Genomic DNA, 25,938 nt, shown 5'->3' with positions numbered 1-25,938 from the left:
AGTAGTTTTGGCAATATTATCATACTTAAAATTCTTTTATTCTTGAAATATTAATGTTCATTGCATGTAATATTATTATATGTAAGACCATTTTTCTTGAATAACGTGTTTATTGCATGTAACATTATCATATTTAAAATTGTTTTTCTTGAAGATATTAATGTTTACTGCATGTAACATTATATTTAAGATCGTTTTTCTTAAAAGATTAAGGTTTATTGCATGTAACATTATTATATTTAAAATCGTTTTTCTTGAAATAAAAAAAAAACCTGAAAAAAATCAATGGAAATAATATCCTCGGGTGAGGATTATCAATAACAAAATAAAGAACTTTGTGGAGGCCTAACAATTACCTATCTAAAATCTTTCAAAATGCTTTGGATCAAAATGGATATAAAATAACAACTTGCATTACTGATTTTAGACTTTTAAGGCCACTAATATAATGGAATTGTTACTATTAAGGGCAGATGGGAAAAAAAAGAAAGTAATATGGACTAAGTAAATGAATCTTTAAAGACTGGAAGTAAATATGAACTATTTCAAATAAGTATACACTGTACAACGTAAACAGAGAAACTTACATACCATGGTCACATTACTATCCAACTGTTGTGATTTCCAGTGACTTCTATGTCTGTTCACACTCTATAGGAAGAAGAGTTAGGCAGTGAGCTTCAGAGAAGGATGATTAAAAATAAATCAATTGCTGTACAACATTCTAATAATCCTAAAACTTCAAAAATATGTTTCAAACTATACTATGTCTAATGATTATAATAATTTGGTTATTGATTCATAAATACTCTTTTCTTTATAGTTCAGAATAAAAAATCTTATTTTTTGAACTAAAGTCTAAATGCAGAAATAAATGAGAGATGTAATTTGATTAAATAATTAAAGTACACCTACCTGTCGAATAGTTGAAAATTGTGCCACTTGTTGCTGTTGCCACTGAAGTGTGGGGGAATAGCCTTGAGGAGCTGGTTGGCATCCTGAAAGCTAGAGATCAGTTTGTAATTGTTAGAATCAATGCTAGTGTTGTAACTAGCATCTCAGGCCTCTGAGAAGTAAAATCAACATGAACATTGAATAATACAGTAAATGATTAAGACTATATAAAAAATGATTAAGACTATATACAAAAAAGTAGATAGGCATTTCACTTTACTATTTATGTCTAAGTTTAAAGTGTTAGGAGCCCTGGCCCATGTGGCTCAGTTGGTTGAGTTTCATCCCATGAAACAAAAGATTGCTGGTTTGATTCCTGGTCAGGGCACATGCCCAATTTGTGGGTTCTATCCCCGGTTAGGGTATATGCAACCGATCAGTGTTTCTCTCTCTCCCTCTCCCTCTAAAATAAATAAAAACATTATTTTTAAAAAATAAAATGTTAGGAAAAGATCCTTATTTAGTCACTTTAATAAAAGCAATCTGGAAAAGAAAAGGAAGCAAGAGCAACTAAGATGGCGGCATAGGTAAACACCGGGAAATTATTGCCTCACACAACAATTGAAAATTACCCCAAAGGACTGAGCAAACATCATCCAGAACAACAGGAAGGCTGGCTGAGTGTAAATTCCACAACTAGAAGGAAAGAAAAGCACGCTGAGAGCCAGAGGCGCTGCGGAGGTGAAGTGCAGAGGTACGGCGGCGCGCGCGCGCGAGGAAAGGGGGTGGCGCCTGAGGACGCGGCTGTCTTTTTGAATCACAAACTCCCGACGGCTCTGAACTCCGGTTCCGGGAAGTCTCTGGGGACCCAGGTCTCATACGGGGAGAAGCTGGTCTGTCCAGCAGCGAGCGAACTTGAGGGCGGCTTTCCCTCAGAGGTGCTTGCAGCCGTTACCGGAACACTGAGACGCGCGACTCCGGGCGGAGAATCGGCCATGGCCGCTTTCTCCGCCCTCTGACTCCCTGAGACCCCGCCCCACCCAGGCTGCGGCAGAGGCTTTTGCATGTGAATGTACCTAACTGCAGCCGAACCAGGCAGACCTGGAACTTCCAAGAGAAGGCCCAAGGCCCCGCAGCGGCTTGCATTGCTTCACAGCTGAGCCTCTTCGTGGCTCCTGCAGTGTGGCCTCAGGCAGAGGCTGAATTAGCACCTCCTTAGATCCAGGAGCCACTGTACCCAGTGGTCAGAGGGGGTCCATCCAGACTGCAACTCCTCAGATCCATAAGGGACGCACTCAGGGAGCAGACTCAGTGAGCACCAAAGCCCCACTGAAGCAAGTCTTGCCCCAGAAGGGTGTCTTCAGCACAGAAGTTCTCCCACTTTAGACACAGCTGATTCTCACAGCCAATTGGCCTGGAGGTCAATTCCTCCCAGTGATTCTACAACAACCAAGGCACCAAGAGTGCACCAAGAGTGTCCACCCCAGGTAACTGGGGAGGCTGAGCTACTGGGCCCTACAGGACACCTGGCGCACAAGGCCACTCTATCAATACAGGGAAGCTGCCAAAATGCGGAGACAAAGAAACAGGTCACAAATGGCAGAAATGGAGGAAAGCAAACGATTGGATATAGAGTTTAAGGCCACGGTTATAAGGTTTTTCAAGAATTTTATGGAAACCGCCGATAAATTTAATGAATCCCTCAATAAGTATAGGGAGACCATGGAGGACATGAAAAAGGACCAACTAGAAATTAAGCATACACTGACTGAAATAAAGAATAATTTACAGAGATCCAGCAGCAGAAAAGAGGATCCCAAGAATCAAGTCAAAGATTTGAAATACAAAGAAACAAAAAATACCCAACCGAAAAAGAAAAAAGAAAAGAGATTCCAAAAATATGAAGATAGTGTAAGGAACCTCTGGGACAACTTCAAGCGTACCAACATCAGAATTATAGGGGTACCAGAAGGAGAGAGAGGGCAAGATATTGAAAACCTTTTTGAAGAAATAATGACAGAAAACTTCCCCTACCTGCTGAAAGAAATGGACTTACAAGTCCAGGAAGCGCAGAGAACCCCAAACAAAAGGAATCCAAGGAGGACCACACCAAGACACATCATAATTAAAATGCCAAGAGCAAAAGATAAAGAGAGAATCTTAAAAGCAGCAAGAGAAAGACAGTCAGTTACCTACAAGGGAGTACCCATACGACTGTCAGCTGATTTCTCAACAGAAACCATGCAGGCCAGAAGAGAGTGGCAAGAAATATTCAAAGTGATGAATAGCAAGAACCTGCAACCAAGATTACTTTATCCAGCAAAGCTATCATTCAGAATAGAAGGTCAGATAAAGAGCTTCACGGATAAGAAAAAGCTAAAGGAGTTCATCACCACCAAACCAGCATTATATGAAATGCTGAAAGGTATTCTTTAAGAAGAGGAAGAAGAAAAAGGAACTCTTACCATTTGCCACAGCATGGATGGAACTGGAGAGCGGATAAATACCACAGGATCTCACTCATTTGTGGAATATAATGAACAACATAAGCTGATGAACAAGGACTGATCCAGAGACGGAGAGGCATTGATTGGACTGTCGGGACTTGGAGGGAAGGTAGGGGAGGGTGGGGGTAAGGGGGAAAGATCAACCAAAGGACTTATATGCAAGCATATAGGCCTAACCAATGGACATGGACAACGGGGGGGTGAGGGCATGAGCAGGGGTGGGGGGGTGGGGGGTAGAGGGTAACGTGGGGACAAGGACACATATGTAATATCTTAATCAATAAAAAATATATTAAAAAAAAAAGCAATCTGGAATGTTTATAGTTGTAATATCTAAGAAATCTACATGATATGAGCACTAAAGATATAATCTAGTCCTACCTGTCTAGAATAACAGAAGTCTGAAACAAAAAGATATGTCCCAAATAAACAATTTCAGTATAGGCAGAACATACTCAAATAATTTAAGATATTTTATCCTGAAAGGTCCACTTCTATTTCCTAAAACAATATGTAATTCACAATTGATCGCATATTGCCTTGAAATAAAACTTAGTGAAGCCCTAGCCGGTTTGGCTGTGGATAGAGCCAAACTAAAACTTCAGGAGACAGAGACTCGAGAACCAAGATGGCGGCATAGGTTCACGCCGGAGTTTGCTGCCTTGAACAACTACTTCAAAAGTGAAACTAAAAAACGGAAGGGACATCACCCAGAACCACTGGAACGCTGGCTGAGTGGAAGTCCTACAACTAGGAGGAAAGAGAAACGCATACGGACACTCAGAGGAGGCGCAGTGCTGAAGTCAAATTCTGAGGTGTGGAGTGCGCGGAGCGGGCTGGCGGTGGAGGGCGCGGTTGGCGTTTTCAATCGGGAGGGAGTCGCGGACTCTGAGCTCCAGATACAGGCGAGTCTTTAGGGACCCAGACTCAAACGGGAGAAGCGGGACTGTCTGGCTTCGGTCAGAGCAAGTGCAACTTTCTCTCCGAGCTTTGCAGCGGGTGCTGGGACTCAGAGAGGCAGAGCCCCTGGGGACAGGACTGAGAGCCGCCATAACTGCTCTCTCCGGCCCACCCTGTTGATCCTGTGGGACCCGACCCGCCCAAGCCCTGCACAGAGGCATTTGCCGGATAGCCTCAGGCAAAGGCTAGATTAGCACCTCCCCAGAGGACAGAAGTTCTCTCACTGCAGACACAGCTGATTCTCATAGCCACTTGGCCTGGAGGTCAAACCCTCCCTGGTATAAGCTACAACAATCAAGGTTTAACTATAAGACTGCGAACAAAGACCACTAGGGGGTGCACCAAGGAAGCATAACAAAATGCGGAGACAAAGAAACAGGACAAAATTGTCAATGGAAGATATAGAGTTCAGAACCACACTTTTAAGGTCTCTCAAGAACTGTTTAGAAGCCGCCGATAAACTTAATGAGATCTACAAGAAAACTAATGAGACCCTCGATGTTATATTGGGGAACCAACTAGAAATTAAGCACACACAGACTGAAATAACGAATATTATACAGACTCCCGACAGCAGACCAGAGGAGCGCAAGAATCAAGTCAATGATTTGAAATGCGAGGAAGCAAAAAACACCCAACTGGAAAAGCAAAATGAAAAAAGAATCCAAAAATGCGAGGATAGTGTAAGGAGCCTCTGGGACAACTTCAAGCGTACCAACATCAGAATTATAGGGGTGCCAGAAGATGAGAGAGAGCAAGATATTGAAAACCTATTTGAAGAAATAATGACAGAAAACTTCCCCCACCTGGTGAAAGAAATGGACTTACAGGTCCAGGAAGCGCGGAGAACCCCAAACAAAAGGAATCCAAAGAGGACCACACCAAGACACATCATAATTAAAATGCCAAGAGCAAAAGATAAAGAGAGAATCTTAAAAACAGCAAGAGAAAGAAATTCAGTTACCTACAAGGGAATACCCATACGACTGTCAGCTGATTTCTCAACAGAAACTTTGCAAGCCAGAAGGGAGTGGCAAGAAATATTCAAAGTGATGAATACCAAGAACCTGCAACCAAGATTACTTTATCCAGCAAAGCTATCATTCAGAATTGAAGGTCAGATAAAGAGCTTCACAGATAAGGAAAAGCTAAAGGAGTTCATCACCACCAAACCAGGATTATATGAAATGCTGAAAGGTATCCTTTAAGAAGAGGAAAAGAAAGAAAAAGGTAAAGATACAAATTATGAACAACAAATATGCATCTATCAACAAGTGAATCTAAGAATCAAGTGAATAAATAATCTGATGAACAGAATGAACTGGTGATTATAATAGAATCAGGGACATAGAAAGGGAATGGACTGATTATTCTTGGGGGGGAAAGGGGTGTGGGAGATGCGGGAAGAGACTGGACAAAAATCGTGCACCTATGGATGAGGACGGGGGGTGGGGAGTGAGGGCGGAGGGTGGGGTGGGAACTGGGAGGAGGGGAGTTATGGGGGGGGAAAAAAGAGGAACAATTGTAATAATCTGAACAATAAAGATTTAATTTAAAAAAAAAATGAGACAGAAGCTAAAGGGTATGGGGGTTTCTTTGGGGGTATGAAAATGTTCAGAAATTGATTGTGATAATGGTTGCACAACTCTGTGAATAAACACCATTGAATTGAAAAAAAATAAAAAAATAAAATAAAAAAATAAAACTTCAAAAATATGTTTCAAGCCTGTGGACTGAAGGGTCCTGGGTTCAATTCTGGTCAAGGGCACATGCCCAGGTTGCAGGCTCAATCCCCAGTAAGGGGTGTGCAGGAGGCAGGCAATCAATGAGTCTCTCTCATCATTGATGTTTCTCTCTCTCTCCCCCTCTCCCTTCCTCTCTGAAATCAATAAAAATATCTTTTTTTTAAAAAAGCCTTGGTGCAGTCACTTTTTAAAGCCAGGTATATAAGGCATTATCTTCCATCAACTGAAAAAATACTTATATGAAACACTGAATGTCTGAATTAAAATGTGCTAATTACAAACATCAGATAAAGGAATTACTTAGAACATAAAAGGAAAAGGATTTATCACTATTTAAAACTGCTGCTCTCCTTTGACTTTAAATTAAATTCACATTCTCAAGAGAGACCTTCTGTGACTATCTAAAGTAGCTCTCCCTGTTATTAACTGGTCATTATGTATGTTCATTTTCTTCATGCAGCAGTCACAATATATAATTATTTAATTTGTTCATTTACCATCTGTCTTACTCAGAAGAGTGCAAACTCTATAAGGTATAGGGGCCTTTTCTGTCTCATCCTCTGTTTATTTCCAGTGCCGGGCACACCTTGCTGATTAGTAAAAACTGTGCTGGATAAATGAATGAAAATGTTCAGTGTACAAGTAGCTACAAAAAGGTTAAGATATATGGGTTTCTTTTCTTAAACCAAAAACAAAAACACACCCAGTCAAAATCTGAACATAATTTGTAGCAAACTACACTAAAATTAAATAGTACAATAAAAATTATGAAGATAACTAGACAAGTTTACTTAAGAATAAAGATTATGCCCTGCCCGTGTGGCTCAGTGGTTGAGTGTATGAACCAGGAGGTCACAGTTGATTCCCCGACAGGGCACATGCCCCAGTGCAGGCTTGATCCCCAATAAGGGGCATGCAGGAGGCAGCCCATCAATGATTCTCTCTCATCACTGATGTTTCTTTCTCTCCCCCTTCCTCTCTGAGAGCAATTTAAAATGTGTATTTTTACAGAGAGGAAGGGAGAGGGATAGAGAGTTAGAAACATCAATGAGAGAGAAACATCGATCAGCTGCCTCCTGCACTCTCCCCACTGGGGATGTGCCCGCAACCCAGGTACATGCCCTTGACCGGAATCCAACCTGGGACCTTTCAGTCCGCAGGCCGACGCTCTATCCACTGAGCCAAACCGGTTTCGGCAAAAATGTGTATTTTTTAAAAGAAGAAAGGTTTGCCCGGCTGGCATAGTTTTGAGCATCTACCTAGGAATGCAGGAGGCAGCCAATCAATGATTCTCTCTCATCATGGATGTTTCTATCTCTCTCTCCCTCTCCTTTCCTCTCTCAAATCAATAAAAATATATTTAAAACAATAAAAAAAATAAAAAGAATAAAGGTTAGCATAAAGAACCCATTTAAAGACTTATTTAGGATTGGATCATGTCCCCTGAGTATGAAGAGGAAATCTCTACAAATACCAGGGTTACTGTGAGCTTCTTGTGGCAGTAAATGACAATGTCCTTTTGGAGGAAAAAATACAAGCAAATGTCTAACTTATCAGGGAGTAGTTGTCAAATACTACATACTTCTTAACTGATAGATACTGCTGGATACCATAGGAAGAACCTTGGACTTTTAATTTGTAGGGGGTAAAAAACTCACAGAAACATTCACACTTTGCTTCCTTTTCAACTTCTTTGGGTCAATCTGAGCTACCACAACGTCTGGACACTGAGCGGCTTCGATCCTACAAGTAGGTAATAAATGCAAGAAATGTGATTACATGGGCTTTGTTCATGTGGAATCAAAACAAGCTACCAATTTCTATGCAGTTCACTATGAAATTAGAAAAACAGTTCAGAACTACAACTGAGGCACTGACCAAGATGTTTCTTACATTATCTTGCCATGGGTATTCAAGTTTAATTATAAGGGAGTTCATGGAAACTCGCCCACGTAAAGGTGTAACCAAGCGATCGGGACCCGACCGGAGCTGAGACTGGACGGAACCAAGGCGGGGCTTCATCACACTGCGGGCTGGACGGGGCGTGCGGCGACCGCGGGGGAACAGGAAGGACGCCCGCCCTCCCGCACAGGCCACATCACTCACTGGACCCGCCTCAAGTATTCCTGAGGCGTCCTCGGGGGGATGGAGGGGTCGAAACCTTCTGTCAAGTCGCAGGGCTCCACTGGCAACAGCCGGGGCATCAACTCTTCCACTGCAGACTCCGCGGGTACCCACGCCATGGCTGACAGTCCAGCCAACCCCGCGTCTGGGTCACGGCGCAGGCGCACCAGGAGGCGCCTTTGGCGCGGAGTTGAGCCCGCGGCCGGCTTGCGGGGCGTGGTTGCGCCTGCGCAAACCTGCCGCCTGGTCTAAGGCTCCTTGGTGCCGGGAAGACTGCGAGTTGAGCTCCTTGCGGGAGCGGTTCTGAATGTTTCTGCGTGTGCACTCTTACACCCTCTGTCCTCTCTCCTAAGGTTCGGGTAGAAACTGAAGACTGATAACTTTTATGCACCGCTGGTAGTGAGGGGTCCTAAAATATTTTTTAAATTAATGAGCAATATGACTGTAATTATCCTTTATTGACCTCTAAATTCTTAAACCCCTGGTACACAGGTCACATATATTTCCTCATTCAATTTTTACAACCTTTTGAAGTAGCTGGTGTTATCCCGGTTTTGCATAAGGGAGAAAATCGACCTGAAGACGGGTTAAGTACTACCAACTGTGACTTTCTCCCAAAGGGGAAGAAAAGCCAATTCCAACCCAGATTTGTCTGAAGACAAATGGACAAAAATTTAATTTTTGTACGAATCTCTTGTGCTTGGCTACTTCAAAGTTCATTTTATATTTATCTGAAGTGAATATTACTCCGAGAATAACCATTAGTTTTTTCTTTTTTTCAAAAAGAACTCTTCTTAAATATAAGTAGTGCAAAGGATAAAACTAATGCTAACACCTAGGAGTCATCATTATTAATCTTAGAGCCAATCTTGTGAGGTGAGTACAATTATCTCCATTTTACAAGTGAGCAAACAAGACAGAAATGATTGAGGTAACATTGGCTGGGTCACAAATTGCAAGAAAAAATGAAAGTATTAAATCTCAATTTTTCTAAACAAGCTCTGTGTGAATACAATTGACTTTTATTTATAAGGTTTACTAGCGGCCCGGTGCACAAAAATTTGTGCACTCAGGGAGGAGAGGGGGTCCCTCAGCCCGGCCTGTGCCCTCTCGCAGTCTGGGACCCCTTGGGAGATAACGACCTGCTGGCTTAGGCCTGCTCCGGGTGGCAGAGGGCAGTCCCAATCCCTAGGTGCAGCCGCTGGTCGGGCTCAGAGCAGGGCCGATTGGGGAGTTGGGGCGCTGCCCCTGTCATGCACAGAGCAGGGCGGATCAGGAGGTTGCGATGCCACCCCTAGTCACGCTCAGGGTAGGGCCGATTGGGGGGTTGGGGCACCGCCCCCTGTCACACTCAAGGCAGGGTCAATAGGGAGATTGCGGCGCCACCCTGTCAGGCACAGAGCAGGGCTGATCAGGGGGTTGGGGCACTGCCCCCTATCACGCACAGAGCAGGGCCCATCAGGGGGGTTGGGGCTCTGTACCCTGTCACACACAGAGCAGGGCCGATCAGTGGGTTGAGGAGCTCACCCCTGTCACACACACAGCAGGGCCGATCAGGGGGTTGAGGATCTCCCCCTTGTCACTCATAGAGCAGGGCTGATAGGGGAGTTGGGGCACTGCCCCCTGTCACACACAGAGCAGGGCAGATCAGGGGGTCGGGGTGCCGCCACTGTCACACTCAGGGCAGGGCCGATGGGGGGGGGGGCGGGTTGGGGCTCCGCACCCTGTCACACACAGAGCAGGACCGATCAGGGGGTTGTGGCGCTGCACCCTGTCACACACAGAGTCACAGGGTGATCAGGGGGTTGGGGAGCTCCCCCCTGTCACGAACAGAGCAGGGCGGATAGGGAGGTTGTGGCCCCGCCCCCTGTCACACACAGAGCCACAGGGCGATCAGGGGGTTTGGGCACTGCCCCCTGTCACACTGATCCCGGTGCCGGGAGGCCTCGTGGCTCCGCTGATCCCAGTGCTGGGAGGCATATTACCCTTTTACTATATAGGACAGAAGCCTGGTGCACGGGTGGGGGCCGGCTGGTTTGCCCTGAAGGGTGTCCTGGATCAGGGTGGGGGTCCCGCTTGGGTGCCTGGCCAGCCTGGGTGAGGGGATGATGGCTGTTTGCAGCTGGTCACACACCCTTTAGGGTGGGGGTCCCCACTGGGGTGCCTGGCCAGCCTGGGTGAGGGGCTGAGGGCCATTTTCAGGCTGGTGGGTGACTGAAGCTCCCAACCTGTCCTTTTTTCCTTTTTTTTAATTCTGGGCCAGCTTTAGCTCTGAGGCTCGGCTCCAGCTATGAGACCTCCGCTGCTGAAAGCAGGTTTCTGGCCTTTGTTTACCTTCTGTATTTGAAACAATGTTGCGGTCCTGCTGGCTGAAGCCCGGGGTTTTGTTTAGCTTCTATATTTGTTACAATGTTGCTTAGAGTGCAGCTGAGAGGCTGGCAAGGCAGGCGGGGAAGCTTAGCTTCCTCCGTCACTGAAGCAAGCAAGCCTCCCTGTTTGCATCAGCTGCCTGGCTGCAGGCCGCCATCTTGGCTGGCAGTTAATTTGCATATCGCCCTGATTAGCCAATGGGAAGGGTAGTGGACGTACGGCTAATTACCATGTTTTTCTTTTATTAGATAGGATATTTATGTTTGAGGCGTTTGTTTTTTTTTTTAAACAAAAAGCACTGTTTTTAGCAATCGATTTAGAAACTAGAATGTAACTTACTCAATTGAAGACCAAATGAGGACAGTCCTTAGGTTAAAAACTCATGTTTGCCCTAGCTGTTTTGGCTCAGTGGATAGAACATTGGCCTACGGACTGAAGAGTCCCAGGTTCGATTCCAGCCAAGGGCACATGCCTGGGTTGTGGGTTCAATCCCCCATAGGGGACCTGTTGGAGGCAGCCAACCGATGATTTTCATCATTGATGTTTCTCTCTCTCCCCTTCTCCCTTTCTCTCTGAAATCAATAAAGAAATATATTAAAAAAAAATAAAAACTCCATGTATAAGAACATGGCAAAACTACACATGGATAAAGGAAAAATAGAGAAGAATAACAGAATGAACAAAGACTGATCTGGGAAATAATATTTTCCAAAAGAAGAGGTGTGTAATAAAGTACACTAATGATTTTGAAATGCTTTGTTTTAAAACCACAATGGGGTTTTTTGGGTTTTTTTTTACTGATTTATTTTTTTTTTTAAGAAAGAAAGAAGAGAGGGGAGGGGAGGGAGAGAGAGAGAGAGAGAGAGAGAGAGAGAGAGAGAGAGAGAAAGATAGATTTGTTGTTCCACTTTTGCATTCATTGGTTGCTTCTTCTATGTTCTCTGACCTGGGATTGAATCTAACCTTTGACGGATCAGGATGATGCTCTAACCAATGGAGCTACCCAGCCAGGGCTGAAATTCTAAAAATTTATTAAATATAAAGGCATAAATTCATTCAGAAGAAAGAAAAGTATATAAAAAATGTATGTCTTGCTTTCTGCTACTTCAAAACTAATCTGATGTAAAAGAATTAGTGATGAATTTTGGAACAAATTTTAATATGGTAATAAATTGGAAATTGTATTAAATATTTTTGATAATTTCAGTAAGATATGGAACATCTGAGAAGAAGCTATATGTGGTTGATGAAGTCATTCTGAAAAAGAAAAGCTTAATTGTTGGAAAGTTAAACTTCTAAAACTAGAATAACTATTTAAATCAACCTCTCCCTGAGAGGAACTATTCCTAAATTTCTGAACTATTTCTGGTGCCCTATTTTCAAAGATTCCAGTTACTTATTAGTTTAAAATGGAATTCTTTTTATTTCAATGTTTCTTACATTAGTGTTTGGCTATAGTATTTATATTAGGTTTGGGCAAACAGAACACTCAGCAGCTGTTTATTGATGATGGTGGCATCTGTTAAGTCATCCTTGCAGAGCTAAATGCAAAATTTGTCCTTGTGTTTTATATTCCCTTAAGCAGTTTAGTTATTCTCATACATTAATGTGTATAAGAATTAGCTAAGCCCTAGCTGGTTTGACTCAGCGGATAGAGTGTTGGCCTGTGGACCAAAGAGCCCCAGATTTGATTCCAGTCAAGGGCCTGTACCTTGGTTGCAGGCTCCTCCCTGGCCCAGGCCCTGGTCAAGGGGTACAGGAGGCAGCCAATCAGTATGTTTCTCTCACATTGATGTTTCTCTCTATCTTTCCCTCTCTCTTCCACTCTCCCTGGGGTTAGGATTAACAAAAAACAAAACAAAAAATAATTATCTGAAAGAGAGGTGTTATTCTGTTGATTGGATATGGTAGGGCCCTGAAATTGACATTTTAAGAAACATCCAAAAGAGAAACAAAGCTTAGCCCATTCATTTTATCCTTTCCCTCCCTATTCTTTAAGATCTACTATACTAGAATTTCTCCTGTCTAATTATACTTTCTCAGTTCTTTTTTCCTTGGCCACAATCTAAAATTTCATTTGCCTCTTTTTGCCATTAAGCTTTAATGAACCCAGTTATCCAATTGATATGTATCAGTTTTCAATTATGTGCCAGGCACTGTGGTAGGCATTGGGAGTTACAGTGGTGAGTTTCTTCTCTCATGGTGCTTACAGTGTAGTGGGCAGGGAGCTGTTTATCAAACAGTGATTCAAGTGAATTCTAAAAGATAACTGAGATAAGTACTACTAAGGAAAGTTTTTTTTTTTAATTTCAAGAAAAAAGATCTTAAATATAACAATGTTACATACAATAAACATTAATACCTCAAGAAAAACTATTTTAAATATGATAATGTTACATGCAATAAACACCAATTATTCAAGAAAAGTGATCTTGTCCTAACTGGTTTGGTTCAGTGGATAGAGTGTCGGCCTGCGGACTGAAGGGTCCCAGGTTCGATTACAGTCAAGGGCATGTACCTTGGTTGCAGGCACATCCCCAGTGGGGAGTGTGCAGGAGGCAGCTGATTGGTGTTTCTCTCTCATGGATGTTTCTAGCTCTCTATCCCTCTTCCCTCCTCTCTGTAAAAAATCAATAAAATATATATTTTTTAAAAATCGTGCCGGGCCAACACAGCCAAGGGTTTGATGAGCCTGAGGAGGAACGGTGAAGGATTAAAGAAAAGACAGACAAAGAGAATAAGCTGGGTCTAGGTCAGGGGTGGGCAAACTTTTTGACTCGAGGGCCACAATGGGTTCTTAAACTGGACCGGAGGGCTGGAACAAAAGCATGGATGGAGTGTTTGTGTGAACTAATATAAATTCAAAGTAAACATCATTACATAAAAGGGCACTGTCTTTTTTTTTTTAGTTTTATTCATTTCAAACGGGCCGGATTCGGCCCGTGGGCCGTAGTTTGCCCACGGCTGGTCTAGGTGGATCTCCTGTGCCTGGCTAAGGCCACAGAGAGAGATCCAGACAGCAAGCTGAGCCTTTATTTTATAGCCAGAGGTAAACAAGATAATGGTCACCATAGTTACAATGTTCTTGTGAGTTTCACTTGTTTTGGCAGCACTTGCTGCACCTCCCGCAGCCCAATGCTAAGAGGACTGTACCCTCTAAGCTGGGACTTGTTTGTGGCTTTGCCAACAGGTTAGTCCGAGGCTTAACTCTATAGCTGCTCCCTACAAAAAATGATCTTATATATAATAATATTACATGCAACAAACATGAATATTTCAAGAATAAAAGGATTTTGCCCTAGCTGGTTTTGCTCAGTGGATAGAGTCTCTGCTGAATGACTGAAGGGTCCCGGGTTTGATTCCAGTCAAGGGCACATGCCTGGGTTGCCTGCTGGAGCCCCAGTAAGGGCATGCATGAGGCAGCCAATCAATGATTCTCTCTCATCATTGATGTTTCTATCTCTCTTTCTCCCTCTCACTTCCTCTCTGAAATCAATAAAAAAAGAATAAAAGGATTTTAAGTATAATAATATTACCAAAACTGTACTAACATAGTATGATAGCACAAAAGTTGTAGGAAAAATTAAAAATCTGCAAATAGTCCTAGCCGGTTTGGCTCAGTGGATAGAGCGTCTGCCTGCGGTCTGAAGGGTCCCAGGTTCGATTCCAGTGAAGGGCACATGCCCAGGTTGTGAGCTCAGCCCCCAGTAGGGGGCATACAGGAGGCAGCCAATCAATGATTCTCTCTCATCATTGCTGTTTCTCTCTCTCACTCCCTCTCCCTTTCTCTCTGAAATCAATAAAAACATATTAAACAATAATAATTTTTAAAAATCTGCAAATAACAGGATTACTTCTATTATATTCTAGAATATTTCCCCCCCCCCCGGCTCTATTTTTGTTCATCAGTTTATATTCCACAAATGAGTGAGGTCATATGATATTTCTCTTTCTCCAACTTGCTTATTTCGCTTCGCATGATGCTTTTAAAGTCTGTTTTGTCAGATATTAGTATTGCTACTCCAGCTTTTTTTTCTTTTCTTTTTCCATTTGCATGGAAAATTTTTTCCATCCCTTCACTTTCATCCTGTGTGTGTCTTTTGTTTTGAGGTGGGTTTCTGGTAGACAGCATATAGTTGGGTCATGTTTTTGTATCCATTCAGCTACCCTACACCTTTTGGTTGGAGCATTTAATCCATGTACATTTAGGGCTATTATTGAGGGGTACTTATTTATAGCCATTTTAATTCTGTATGGCTAGGTTTCTCTCTATGTTTCTTTTTCTCAGCAATCCCTTACAGCAATCCCTTTAGCATTTCTTTTTTTTTTTTTTTAATATATTTTATTGATTTTTTACAGAGAGGAAGGGAGAGAGATAGTTAGAAACATCGATGAGAGAGAAACATTGATCAGCTGCCTCCTGCACATCTCCCACTGGGGATATGCCCGCAACCCAGGTACATGCCCTTGACCGGAATCGAACCTGGGACCTTTCAGTCCACAGGCCGATGCTCTATCCACTGAGCCAAACCGGTTATGGCCCTTTAGCATTTCTTGTAATGTTGGGTTGGTGGTGATGAATTCCTTTAGCCTTTTGTTTGTCTGGGAAGCTATTTGACCATCTATTTTGAATGATAGCCTTGCTAGATATAATAATCTTGGTCTCAGATCCTTGCTTTCCACTACCTTGAGTACTTCATACCATTTCCTTCTGGTCTGTAGAGTTTCTGATGAGAAATCAGGTGTTAGCCTATGGGAACTCTTTTGCAGGTAACAGTTTTCTTTTCTCTTGCTGCCTTTAAGATTCTCTCTTTGTCTTTAATTTTTGGCATTTTAATTAGGATGTGTCTGGTTATGGGTCTGTTTGGGTTCTTCTGGTTTGGGGTTCTCTGTGCCTCCTGAAATTGTGTGACTTTTCCCTTTACCAGGTTAGGGAAGTTTTCTACCATTATTTCTTCAAACACTTTCTCTATTCCTTTCTCCCTTTCTGCCTCTTCTGGCACACCTACTATTCTAATATTGTTATGTTTCACATTGTCCCACAGTTCCCTTAAGCTATCCTCCTGTTTTTCAATTGTTTTTTTTTTCTCTTTGGTTCTCCAATTGAGTGATATCAACTCTTTCTTCTAATTCACTGATTCAATCCTCAGCTTCCCCTAATCTGCTGTGTATTCCTTCCAATGTGTTCTTTATTTGTGTTATGTCATTCTTTATCTCAGACTGTTCTTTTTTCATAGTTACTATATCTTTTTTCGTACTGTTGAGCATTTTTAACATCATTACTCTGAACTCTGTTTCAGAGAAATTTCTTATCTCTGCTTCATTTCTCTCTTCTTCTGGAGAATTTGCTAGTTCTTTCATTTGAGGGTTGTTTCTTTGTTTCCTTATTTTGGTTGTCTGTTTGGGATTGTGACTATGTTTTAGGTAGATCCTCTATCAGGAAAGTTTTGAGGGGATGGGGCAGGGAAGAATCTTGCAGCGTGGAAACAAATGAAGACCAAGGAGTAAGAATAAGCAAAGGGTATTTATTCAGAGTTTGCTAGAGGAAGGGAGTCAACCTCTACTACTTGTATTTTGGCAGAGATTCACAGCAGGATGAGGAGTTGGAAAGCTTTATACTGGAAAAAAGAGAAGGCTTCAGGTATGCCCTAGTTGTAAGCTATAGGTGGGTTACTGTAGGGGAGGTAAAATTTCTTCTCTTCTATCCTCTTATGCTGTCTGTGTAGGCCCAAGTATCAAATGGACATAAGACAGATTAACAGAAGAAAAGCATACAAATTTTATTTTTACACAAGAGGCCTGGTGCATGGTTTCATGCACTGGCAGGGTCCCTCGGCCTGGCCTGCTCCCTCTCGCAATCCGGTACTGCTTGGGAGATGTTGGAGAGCCAGTTTGGGCCCGATCCCCACAGGCCAGGCTTAGGCACTGGTACACAAATCCGTTCACTGGGCCTCTAGTATGTATATAAGATCTTTGGTTAATGTCTTCCCGCCCTCCCCCCTCCTCCCTTCCCTCTGAGATTCATCAGTCTGTTCCATGTTCCATGCCTGTGCATTGAGCGTCTGCCCCCTGGTGGTCAGTGCATGTGATAGCTACCAGTTGAATGGTTGCTTAGGCGTTTATATAGATAGATAGATGTACATGGGAGCCTTTACAAGAAAAATTAAGAGCCAAAGAAGTGAGGGCCCAAAGCTTATATACTGGGTTGTACAAAGAATAGTAAATTGTGAAAATGTAAAAAGACAGAGGGGTTTGGGCTAGGGCAGTTAATTGTGGAAAAGTGACTAGGAAGATAAAGGTTCGTTTAATAAGGTTTGTTTGTGCATATTTATCTTGGCCTTGAGTCCCCATTTCTGGTGGTAAGAATGTCTTCTTTCCTCCTGGCATAGGGAGGTGCACCTTTCAGATGGGAGTTTTATCTCCTGCTTTGAGAAAGAAAAAGGAAGATCAGAGTGCTTTTCTTGCATCTGCCATTTTCCAAATGCCTTTAACTCAAAATAATTAATATGAAAAGTGGCCAATTTGGGGGTGGCATGCTCTGAAACCCTGTTCTACTTAGAAGTGTGACATCCTATCATATTGGTTAGGGGTGCATATTTAGTTTTCTTTAGTTGGTCCTAAATTGTAAGCATGGAAAAAATTAGTAAAACTGTTATTTTGGGACAATTATTATAGGGATAGGGATTATTATTTGGCTTCTTTAATTGTTGCTAGTGCTAGCAGTCGAACTTCCTACAAGTTTGACTTATAGAAGGCTCCCCAGGCTAGTTAAAATAGAATAATAGGTTGGTTCCCTGGGATGGTTGCTGCAGATTGTGGATCAGAGTTCTATTGGTTTTAAATATTCACCTGAGGATATGTTTTTATTGATATTAGAGAGAGAGGAAGTGGGAGAGAGAGAGAAACATTATCGACTGCCTCCTGTGTGCATCCTGACCGGGAATTGAGCCTACAACCTAAGTATGTGCCCTGACTGGGAATCAAACCTGAAACCTTTGGATGTGCGGGAAGACAATCCAACCAACTGAGGTGCCCGGCTAGCGCCAGAGTCCTTTTTTTATCTTTATGGTCAGGCCATTGTCCATTTGTATATCCAGTCTCAGCAGGTAGAAGAAAGCGTTCATTCACGGCCTTATTGTTTAAGGAAGTAGGTCATGTTGGAAAAATTGGATAAAGGCCAGTATGTTGATGTATAGGCAGTAGAGGATGAATGATTCTGAACAGGGTTATGAGAAATGTAGCTGTGTTAGTTAATACAGGCTGGAGCAAAAGTAGGTTTACAGTTGTTTCTACGGAAAATAATACAATAATGAATAAATAGTAATACAAGAGTAAACTCTGTGTTTCTCATACAACTGTAATCCTACAACTGTAATCCTACAAATGTAATCTCATACAACTGTAATCCTTTTGCCCCACCTGGTATTTATGGAGCATTCTCTTACCACCAGAACACTCCCGTAGTCACGTGAGGACGGAAACTTGGGAGATGTCTCACTAAGAGGGTATTAGAAATAACATTTATTATAGAATTTGGGCTTTATACTATGATTTGGGGAGAGTAGAAATAGGGATAATTTTGATGAATAAGGTTCCTCATTAAAAACCCATGTGTGATTTTTCAGATCTGACCACAAGCAATTACTAAGGCTTCACTTGGCAGGCTTCACAAGGAAAAACTGCCCTCTCCACACTAGACTTGGTGTGCCCGGCCGATGGATGGCAGTCTCTGAAGGAAGTTGCAGTCAAGGACGCAGGTCCCTCTTGCCCCCTTCTCGCTCTCCCTCTCTATTTGGAGGTCTCCTAATACAGAAACTTTCCCACTCTGACTTAGCACCCAGTACTTTTCCACTCCAACTCCCCAACCCAACCCCCAATTACATAAATCTGCAGGAGCCTTTTGTATTGTTTTTAAATTTTATTTTAAAAAACAACAAAAACCAAGTAAAACAATTCTACTCCAATCTCCTTCATGGAGACCTCCAGACCTCCATGTTTGTGCCGGTCCACTGACCATCAACCAACATGCCATTCCATGGGTGTAATGGAACAGCGGGAGTCAGTGCTTTCACCACATTTGGACTCTTGCTTATGCAGTTGCAATTAGTGATTACAGTGGTTCTCAACCTTCTGGCCCTTTAAATACAGTTCCTCATGTTGTGACCCAACCATAAAATTATTTTCGTTGCTACTTCATAACTGTAATGTTGCTACTGTTATGAATTGTAATGTAAATATCTGATATGCAGGATGGTCTTAAGCGACCCCGTGAAAGGGTCGTTCAACCGCTAAAGGGGTCTCGACCCACAGGTTTAGAACCCCTGGATTAGAGGCATCACTGTTATCTCCCAATTTTGGCTTGTTGTTGCTTTAATTGCCTATTTTAACACCTGACAGCCCAGGACACTCTCCAGCTCTTCTGAGCACTTGACAAATTCTATGATTAGTTATTATCATTTTTATGTAGCGGTATAAGGAAAAAGGGAAGTTAATGGTACAGTGGGGGCCTTGACTTACGAGTGTCCCGACTAACGAGTTTTTCAAGATATGAGCTGTCTCTCGATTTTTTGCTTTGAGTTGCGAGCTAAAATTCGGGTTATGAGCCAGCTTCAGATACCCCACTGCTAGTTGGTGTAGCGAACGTCACAGTGAACGCCACAACATCAGCCCAGCATCACGTGTCTCCCTTGTTCACTTTAAGCAGTTGTGCTCGCATTTGTGCTTGCAGTTACTTTGCAAAACTTCGTTTTTTCAACCATGGATCTGAAGAAAGTAAGTGCGAAGGACAGTGCTGAGAAGAAGAAGCTGATGATGTGCATTGAATTAAAGAAAGAAATTATCGAAAAACATGACCAAGGTGTGCGTATAATCGACTTGGTGAAGCAGTACGAGCGTAGCACTTCTACGATCTGCACCATACTGAAGCAGGAGTCGATACAGGCTACAACTCCAGCCAAGGGCGTTAAAATAATTTCTAAACAGCGGACATCTATCCATGAAAATATGGAGAAGCTGCTAATGGTGTGGTTAACGGAGAAGCAGCTCGCAGGAGATACCATGACGAAAGCTATAATCTGCGAGAAGGCACGAGCTATTTATGCTGATTTGCTGCAGCAGACCCCAGGCACTTCAATGGACGAGGCATCAGGCGAGCCGTTTAAAGCCAGTCGGGGCTGGTTCGAAAATTTTAAAAAGAGGACCGGCATTCACTCCGTTGTCAGACATGGTGAGGCAGCGAGCGCAGATATAAAGGGAGGTGACATCAATGAGCTCATCGAGGAGCACTCCGAGGAACTGACAGCGCAGGAGCTAAAGGAGCTACAGACGCAGCAGCACACGGAGGTTTTGCAGGAAATAGATGACACGGAGGAGGAGGAGGTTATCTCTATAGGTGAGATAAAGGAAATGTTAGGAATGTGGGAGAAACTTACAGACTTTATTCAAAAGAAACACCCAGAAAAAATTGCAACTGGGCGTGCGATGGAGCTATTTAATGACACTTGCCTAACTCATTTCAGAAATATTCTGAAAGGGAGGATGGAACAGATCTCATTGGACAGGTTTTTATCGAAAACTCCTGTAGATGAAAGTGATGAAAGCGTGGCGAAAAGGGCAAAAATCAGCAAATAAGATTCAGTTATTCAGTTATTCAGTTCAGCCTTTCTCCTCCAACTCCATCAGCATCTTTAAGTCGTTTGATCTCCAAGGTAAATGCTGTACATTAAACTTAATAAAACAAGTTTATTGCACTACATTCTATTGTTCAGTATTGTGTTTTTATACAATATTCATTATTTTTAAATACATTTTTCTTATTTAAAAACATTTAACAAAACAATTGCGGTGTTTTTTGGGTGTCCGGAACGGATTAATGGCATTTCAATTCATTGTAATGGTGAAAATTGATTTGACATACGAGTAATTTGAGTTACAAGCTCTGTCACGGAACTAATTAAACTCGTAAGTCAAGGCCCCACTGTATTAATTGGTAAAGAAGCTGCAGTCACTCAGATTAACTAGGTTAGGGAAGTATTTAGTCATTTGTGGTTTGGACAATCTTTGTGATTTTGTCTGAGTTCAGACATGATTACAGAGGAGGGTTTTGTTTTTATCCTTCAGGGTTACTGAGTGGCCTCGTCTGATGCTGGTGTGCTGTGGACTGATTTATATTCAACAGGAGAACAACGTGGCCTGACGGTGAGAGCCAGGGCAGCTCTTATCAGCAGGTAGGCCCAGCTGATGGAGCCAGGTCAATTTCAGACTCTCAGAGGCTCCTTTTCTCTTTGTCAGGACTAAACGTTTTATAGATTCTCTCATTTAATCATCACAATATATTGTTATCCTAATTGGTAGGTACTATTGCTATCTTCATTCTCAGATGAAGAAACTGTGGCTCAGGAAAGGTTACATGCCATGCCAAGGTCACACAACTAGGAAGTGGATGGGATTAAGATTCTGTCCTTGGAGGTCAGGCTTATGAGCCATTGCTCTAAATCACTATGCTTCACAAGACACAGCTTAGTAAAAATAAGTACATAAGTCCCCACTTCACATCATTGATAGGTTCTTGGAATCTGACTTTCAGTAAAATGATGTATAATGAAACCAATTTTACCATAGGCAAAATTGATATAAATAGCCGAAACCGGTTTGGCTCAGTGGATAGAGTGTCGGCCTGCAGACTGAAGGGTCCCAGGTTCGATTCCGGTCAAGGGCATGTGCCTGGATTGTGGGCACATCCCCAGTGGAAGATGTGCAGGAGGCAGCTGATTGATGTTTCTCTCTCATCGATGTTTCTAGCTCTCTATCTCACTCCTTTCCTCTCTGTAAAGAATCAATAAAATATATTTTAAAAAAATTGATATAAATAAGAGTTAAGTTCCCATGGCACAGTCACAAAAACATCACCAAACTTCTAAATAAAGACCTGAAACACTTCTTTTTTGTTTGTTTGTTATTTTGGTTAATTCTCACCTAAGGATATTATTCCATTGATTTTTTTTTTTTTTTTGAGAGAGAGAGAGTGGAAAGGGAAAAAGGGGAGTGACAGAGAGAGAGAAACATCAGTGTGAGAGAGACACAACACGTGGTTGCCTCCCGAATGGTTCCGACCAGGGCCAGGGATTGAGTGCCTGCAATTGAGCACATGCTCTGGACCAGAATTGAACACGGGACCCTACAGTTCACAGGCAGATGCTCTATCCACTGAGCCAAACCAGCTAGGACCTGAAAAGCTTCTAATATTAAACACTGAAATAAATGTCAGCTAAATATACATTTAAAAAAGATGAATAAAAACAAGTAAGTCCCTGGCCAGTATCGTTCAGTAGTTAGAGTGTCACAGGTTCCATTCTTGGTTAGGGGAACATACCTGGGTTGCAGGTTCTATCCCCTGGTGCACGCAGGAGGCAACCAATCAATGTGTCTCTCTCACACTGATGTTTCGCTTTCTCCCCCTCCCTCCCTTCCACTTTCTCTAAAAATCAATGGAAAAATAACCTCCGGTGAGGATTAACAAAACAACAACACAAAAAACAAGTAAAATAATTCTATTCCAACCCACTTATTCTAGTTCAGGGTTGGGTGGCAAGAGCCTGTTCTGGCAGCCCTGGTAAGGCAGGAATCCACCATGGACAGGACTCCCTTCCATTGCCTGGCCACTGACATGCACCCATGCTCACTCTCACTGGGACAACGTAGCCACGCCAGTTCACCTCGCAGGCACATCTTTGGGATGTGGGAGAAAACCAGAGTGCTTGGAGAAACCTATGTAGGCATGGGGAGAACGTGCAAACTCTACACAGACAGTGACCCTGGCCAGGAATCGGATTTTCCCCCTCATCATGGTTATAATGAGACTAGAGGTCTGGTGCAGAAAATTTGTGCATGGGTAGGGTCCCTAGGCAGAGCTGGCAATCAGGGCCAATCTGTGAGGAGACTGGCAGGGCGATGGGGGGGGGCCCCACTGGCACCCGCCTTGGCCAGCCTGGTGCCTGCGGGTGGAAGCAGCTCCTGCATTGAGTGTCTGCCCCCTGGTGGTCAGTGTGTGTCATAGCGACCAGTCATTCTGCCGTTTGGTCGATTTTATTATATAGGATAGTATATGAGGGCCTGCTCTACATAATAAGACCTTCTATGACCCACTGGTCATAAATTAGAGAAAGGCAATGAAGATATGCAAGGATATCCTAGTCTTAGTGCATACCCTGTGGGCATGAGCAGTCTCTTTAATCTAAGAACACTGTCCTCAACCTTTGTGGTCCAGATCCATAACGAGGACTAGAACACTGAATTGATGCCAGAAAATCAAGGCAAGGTCTAGTTTAATTATAGAACACAAAAGTTTACTTCTTTAAAGTAAAATACAAAAAAACCCCCACACAACTAAAGTAAAATACAAATCTAGCTTCTTCCTTTTAAAGTAGGAGTTTCCTTCTTTGCCATGTAGAGTTAAATAATTCTTATGTTCTTTATAAATCAAATACACATTAGACAAAAAGAAAAGGAAAAAGAGCTATCAGTAAATAACCATGTTTTATTTCTTTGGCCCACTATAAATGGTTTAAGAACAGATCAAATTATTTCATTTGTGTAATTTCTAAACTGGAGATTCCAACAAGAACTAAAAATTTTAATGCCAAGTCTTGTCAGCATTAAAGGGGAAAAGACAGGCATGAAATAAAAATTGTGTGTAAGTTTTAAATGGTCTCCAGCACCCTGACTTTGAATATGCTACCTACGTAACCTCTTATCTTCACGTTCGTTACATATAGGGATTGGACTAAATGATTACTGAGGTGCATATATAAAGCCTAAGCAACAGAACAACCAAATGACTGAACAACCAGTCGGTTGCAGTGATGTGCACTGACCACCAAGGGGCAGATGTTCAACGCAGGAGCTGCCCCTGGTGGTCAGTATACTCCCACAGACAACCTCCCGTAGCCGGCCAAACTCCCGTGGTCTCTGCCCTCAGACTGGGTAAGACAACCCAATTGGCCCTGATCGCCGGCCAGGCCGAGGGACCCCACTTGTGCACAAATTCGTGTAACAGGACTCTAGTAAATCTATCACTCTCATGTTATTTGTTAATTAGCCTTATTTATTATTATTCTATCTAATATGATTGTAGTCATTGTGTGACTACATCAAAATGATATTATGCCATGTATATGGACTTAACACACTATTAATGCTGAAAATTCAAAGTCAGAATCTGAGTACTGCTTTTTCCAGTGAGTACTCCAAAAACAGTTGGCCAGTGCCTTATAAAGTTACCATCTGAACAAATGGAAGAGAATCCATGTTGACAAAACTGCAAGTGGCCTGGCCAGCATGGCTCAGTGGTTGAGCATCGACCTATGAAACAGGAGGTCATGGTTTGATTCCCAGTCGGGGAACATGCTTGGGTTGTGGGCTCGATCCCCAGTGTGGTGAGTGCAGGAGGCAGCCAATCAATGATTCTCTCTTATCATTGATATTTCTATCTCTCTCTCCCTTTCCCTTCCTCTCTGAAATTTATTATATATAATGATAAAAGCATAATATGCTAATTAGACCAGACATCCTTCCGGACGACCTTCTGGATGAAGCTGGGGCTGCGAGGGAAGCCCGGGCCCAGGTGCCAGAGGGAAGCCAGTGCCTGCAACTGCGGGAAGGAAGGCCTACTCTTGCATGAATTTCGTGCATTAGGACTCTAATTATTTACACACACACACACACACACACACACACACATACTAGAGGCCCGGTGCACAAAACTTTGTGCGCTCAGGGGAGTCCCTCAGCCCGGCCTGTGCTCTCTTGCAGTCTGGGACCCCTTGGGGGATGACCACCTGCTGGCATAGGCCCGCTCCCCAGGGGATTGGGCCTAAGCTGGCAATCAGACATCCCTCTGGCAGCCTGGGAGCCCTCGGGGGATGTCCATTTGCCAGCGGGGAGCAGGCCTAAGCTGCAGTTGGACATCCTTAGTGCTGCTGAGGAGGCGGGAAAGGCTCCCACCACCACTGCTGTACTGGCAGCTGTCAGCCTGGCTTGTGGCTGAGCAGAGCTGCCCCTGTGGGAGCGCACTGACCACCAGGGGGCAGCTCCTGCATTGAGCATCTGCCCCCTAGTGGTGTGTGTCAGTCATTCCCAGTGTGACCAGTCATTCCCAGTTGTTCTGTTAGGGTCAATTTGCATATTACCCTTTTTTTTTTTTTTTAATATAAGAGTGCTTGGCCAGCCTAGGTGAGGGGCTGATGGCTGTTTTCAGGCTGGCCACAGCCCCTTCAGTTTGGGTTCCCCACTGGGGTGCCGGGCCATCTTGGGTGAGGGGTTGAGGGCTGTTTGCAGGCTGGCCACAGCCCCTTCAGGGTGGGGGGTCCTGCTGGGGTGCCTGGCCAGTCTGGGTGAGGGGTTGAGGGCCATTTTTAGGCTGGCTAAGTCCCCCAGCAGGGACCCTCACCCCATGAGGGTGTGGTCAGCCTGGGTGAGGGGCTGATGGCTGTTTTCAGGCTGGCCATGGCCCCCAGCCACCCAAGCTCCCAGTGGTGGCTGGCTGGAAGCAGGTATCTGGGATTTATTTGTCTTCTATAATTGAAACTTTGTTGCCATGAGTGGAGGCCACAGCCAGCTCAGAGCTGGCAGAAAGCTTGGCTTCCTCCATCGCCCAGGCAACAAGCCTCCTGCTTGCTCCACCTCCATGGCTGCCAGCCGCCATCTTGGTTGGGTTAATTTGCATATAGTCACTCTGATTGGCTGGTGGGCGTGGCTTAGGGCATAGCGAAGGTATGGTCAATTAGCATCTTGTTATATATATATATATATATATATATATATATATATATATATATATATTTTGCAGGAGCTTCATTTATACTAGAGAACAAATTAAGCCAATAACAACACAAAAAGTAGAGGTGAAAACTCTATCTAGTGGTGACCATATAAAATTTTAAGAAATGTACATTATTATGCTTCAACTGACTGTGTATTACTGGAATCTCCAGTTTAGAAACATCTGTGGGTTCAGAAGTAGGAAGGAAATTACTGGCTGTTACACATTAACTAGTACTTAAGGTAATTAATGAATGAAGATAAAGTCATAGGGTGTTTAGAATACTTGCCCCCAGATAGTCCTAGAAAAAAAGTTCCAAGGACAGATATCTTTGGGAAATGTACTAAGAGCCCACTCTTAAAGATCCACAATGAATATTAATGTATTAAAATCCCTGACAAGAGATCTATTTCACATAATTTAACTGGTGTTTCCTGAGTTTATTTGACCATAGAACTCTCCCTCACTATTTATTTATTTATCTATTTTTCTCTCTCACTTTTTAAAATATTCTTTGGCA

The 25,938-nt window shown here is 43.0% G+C and overlaps 1 protein-coding gene across 4 annotated transcripts in view; it reads right to left on the bottom strand.

The window, feature by feature from the left end:
* GEMIN2 (gem nuclear organelle associated protein 2) overlaps nt 1–8,391 on the bottom strand; it is a 41,003-nt gene extending 32,612 nt beyond the window's left edge. For 3 of the 4 annotated variants that reach the window (XR_004973653.1, XR_004973654.1, XM_036346374.1), the window contains exons 1-4: nt 8,213–8,387; nt 7,765–7,849; nt 916–1,005; nt 592–651 (exon numbers count right to left, since the gene is read on the bottom strand). Coding sequence is in view for 2 of the 4 variants with exons in the window: in XM_036346374.1 (XP_036202267.1) it covers nt 592–651; nt 916–1,005; nt 7,765–7,849; nt 8,213–8,349 (372 nt within the window). In the remaining 2 variants the exon portion in view is untranslated. Of the gene's footprint in view, nt 1–591; nt 652–915; nt 1,006–7,764; nt 7,850–8,212 lie in introns of all 4 variants that reach the window. The other variant, XM_036346388.1, reaches the window with a different exon arrangement.
* Between the last annotated feature and the right edge of the window lie 17,547 nt (nt 8,392–25,938).

Source organism: Myotis myotis, unplaced genomic scaffold, assembly GCF_014108235.1.
Source record: "Myotis myotis isolate mMyoMyo1 unplaced genomic scaffold, mMyoMyo1.p scaffold_m19_p_1, whole genome shotgun sequence".
NCBI classification, from domain to species: Eukaryota; Metazoa; Chordata; class Mammalia; order Chiroptera; family Vespertilionidae; genus Myotis; species Myotis myotis.
This window is presented reverse-complemented; position numbering and strand designations above follow the sequence as displayed.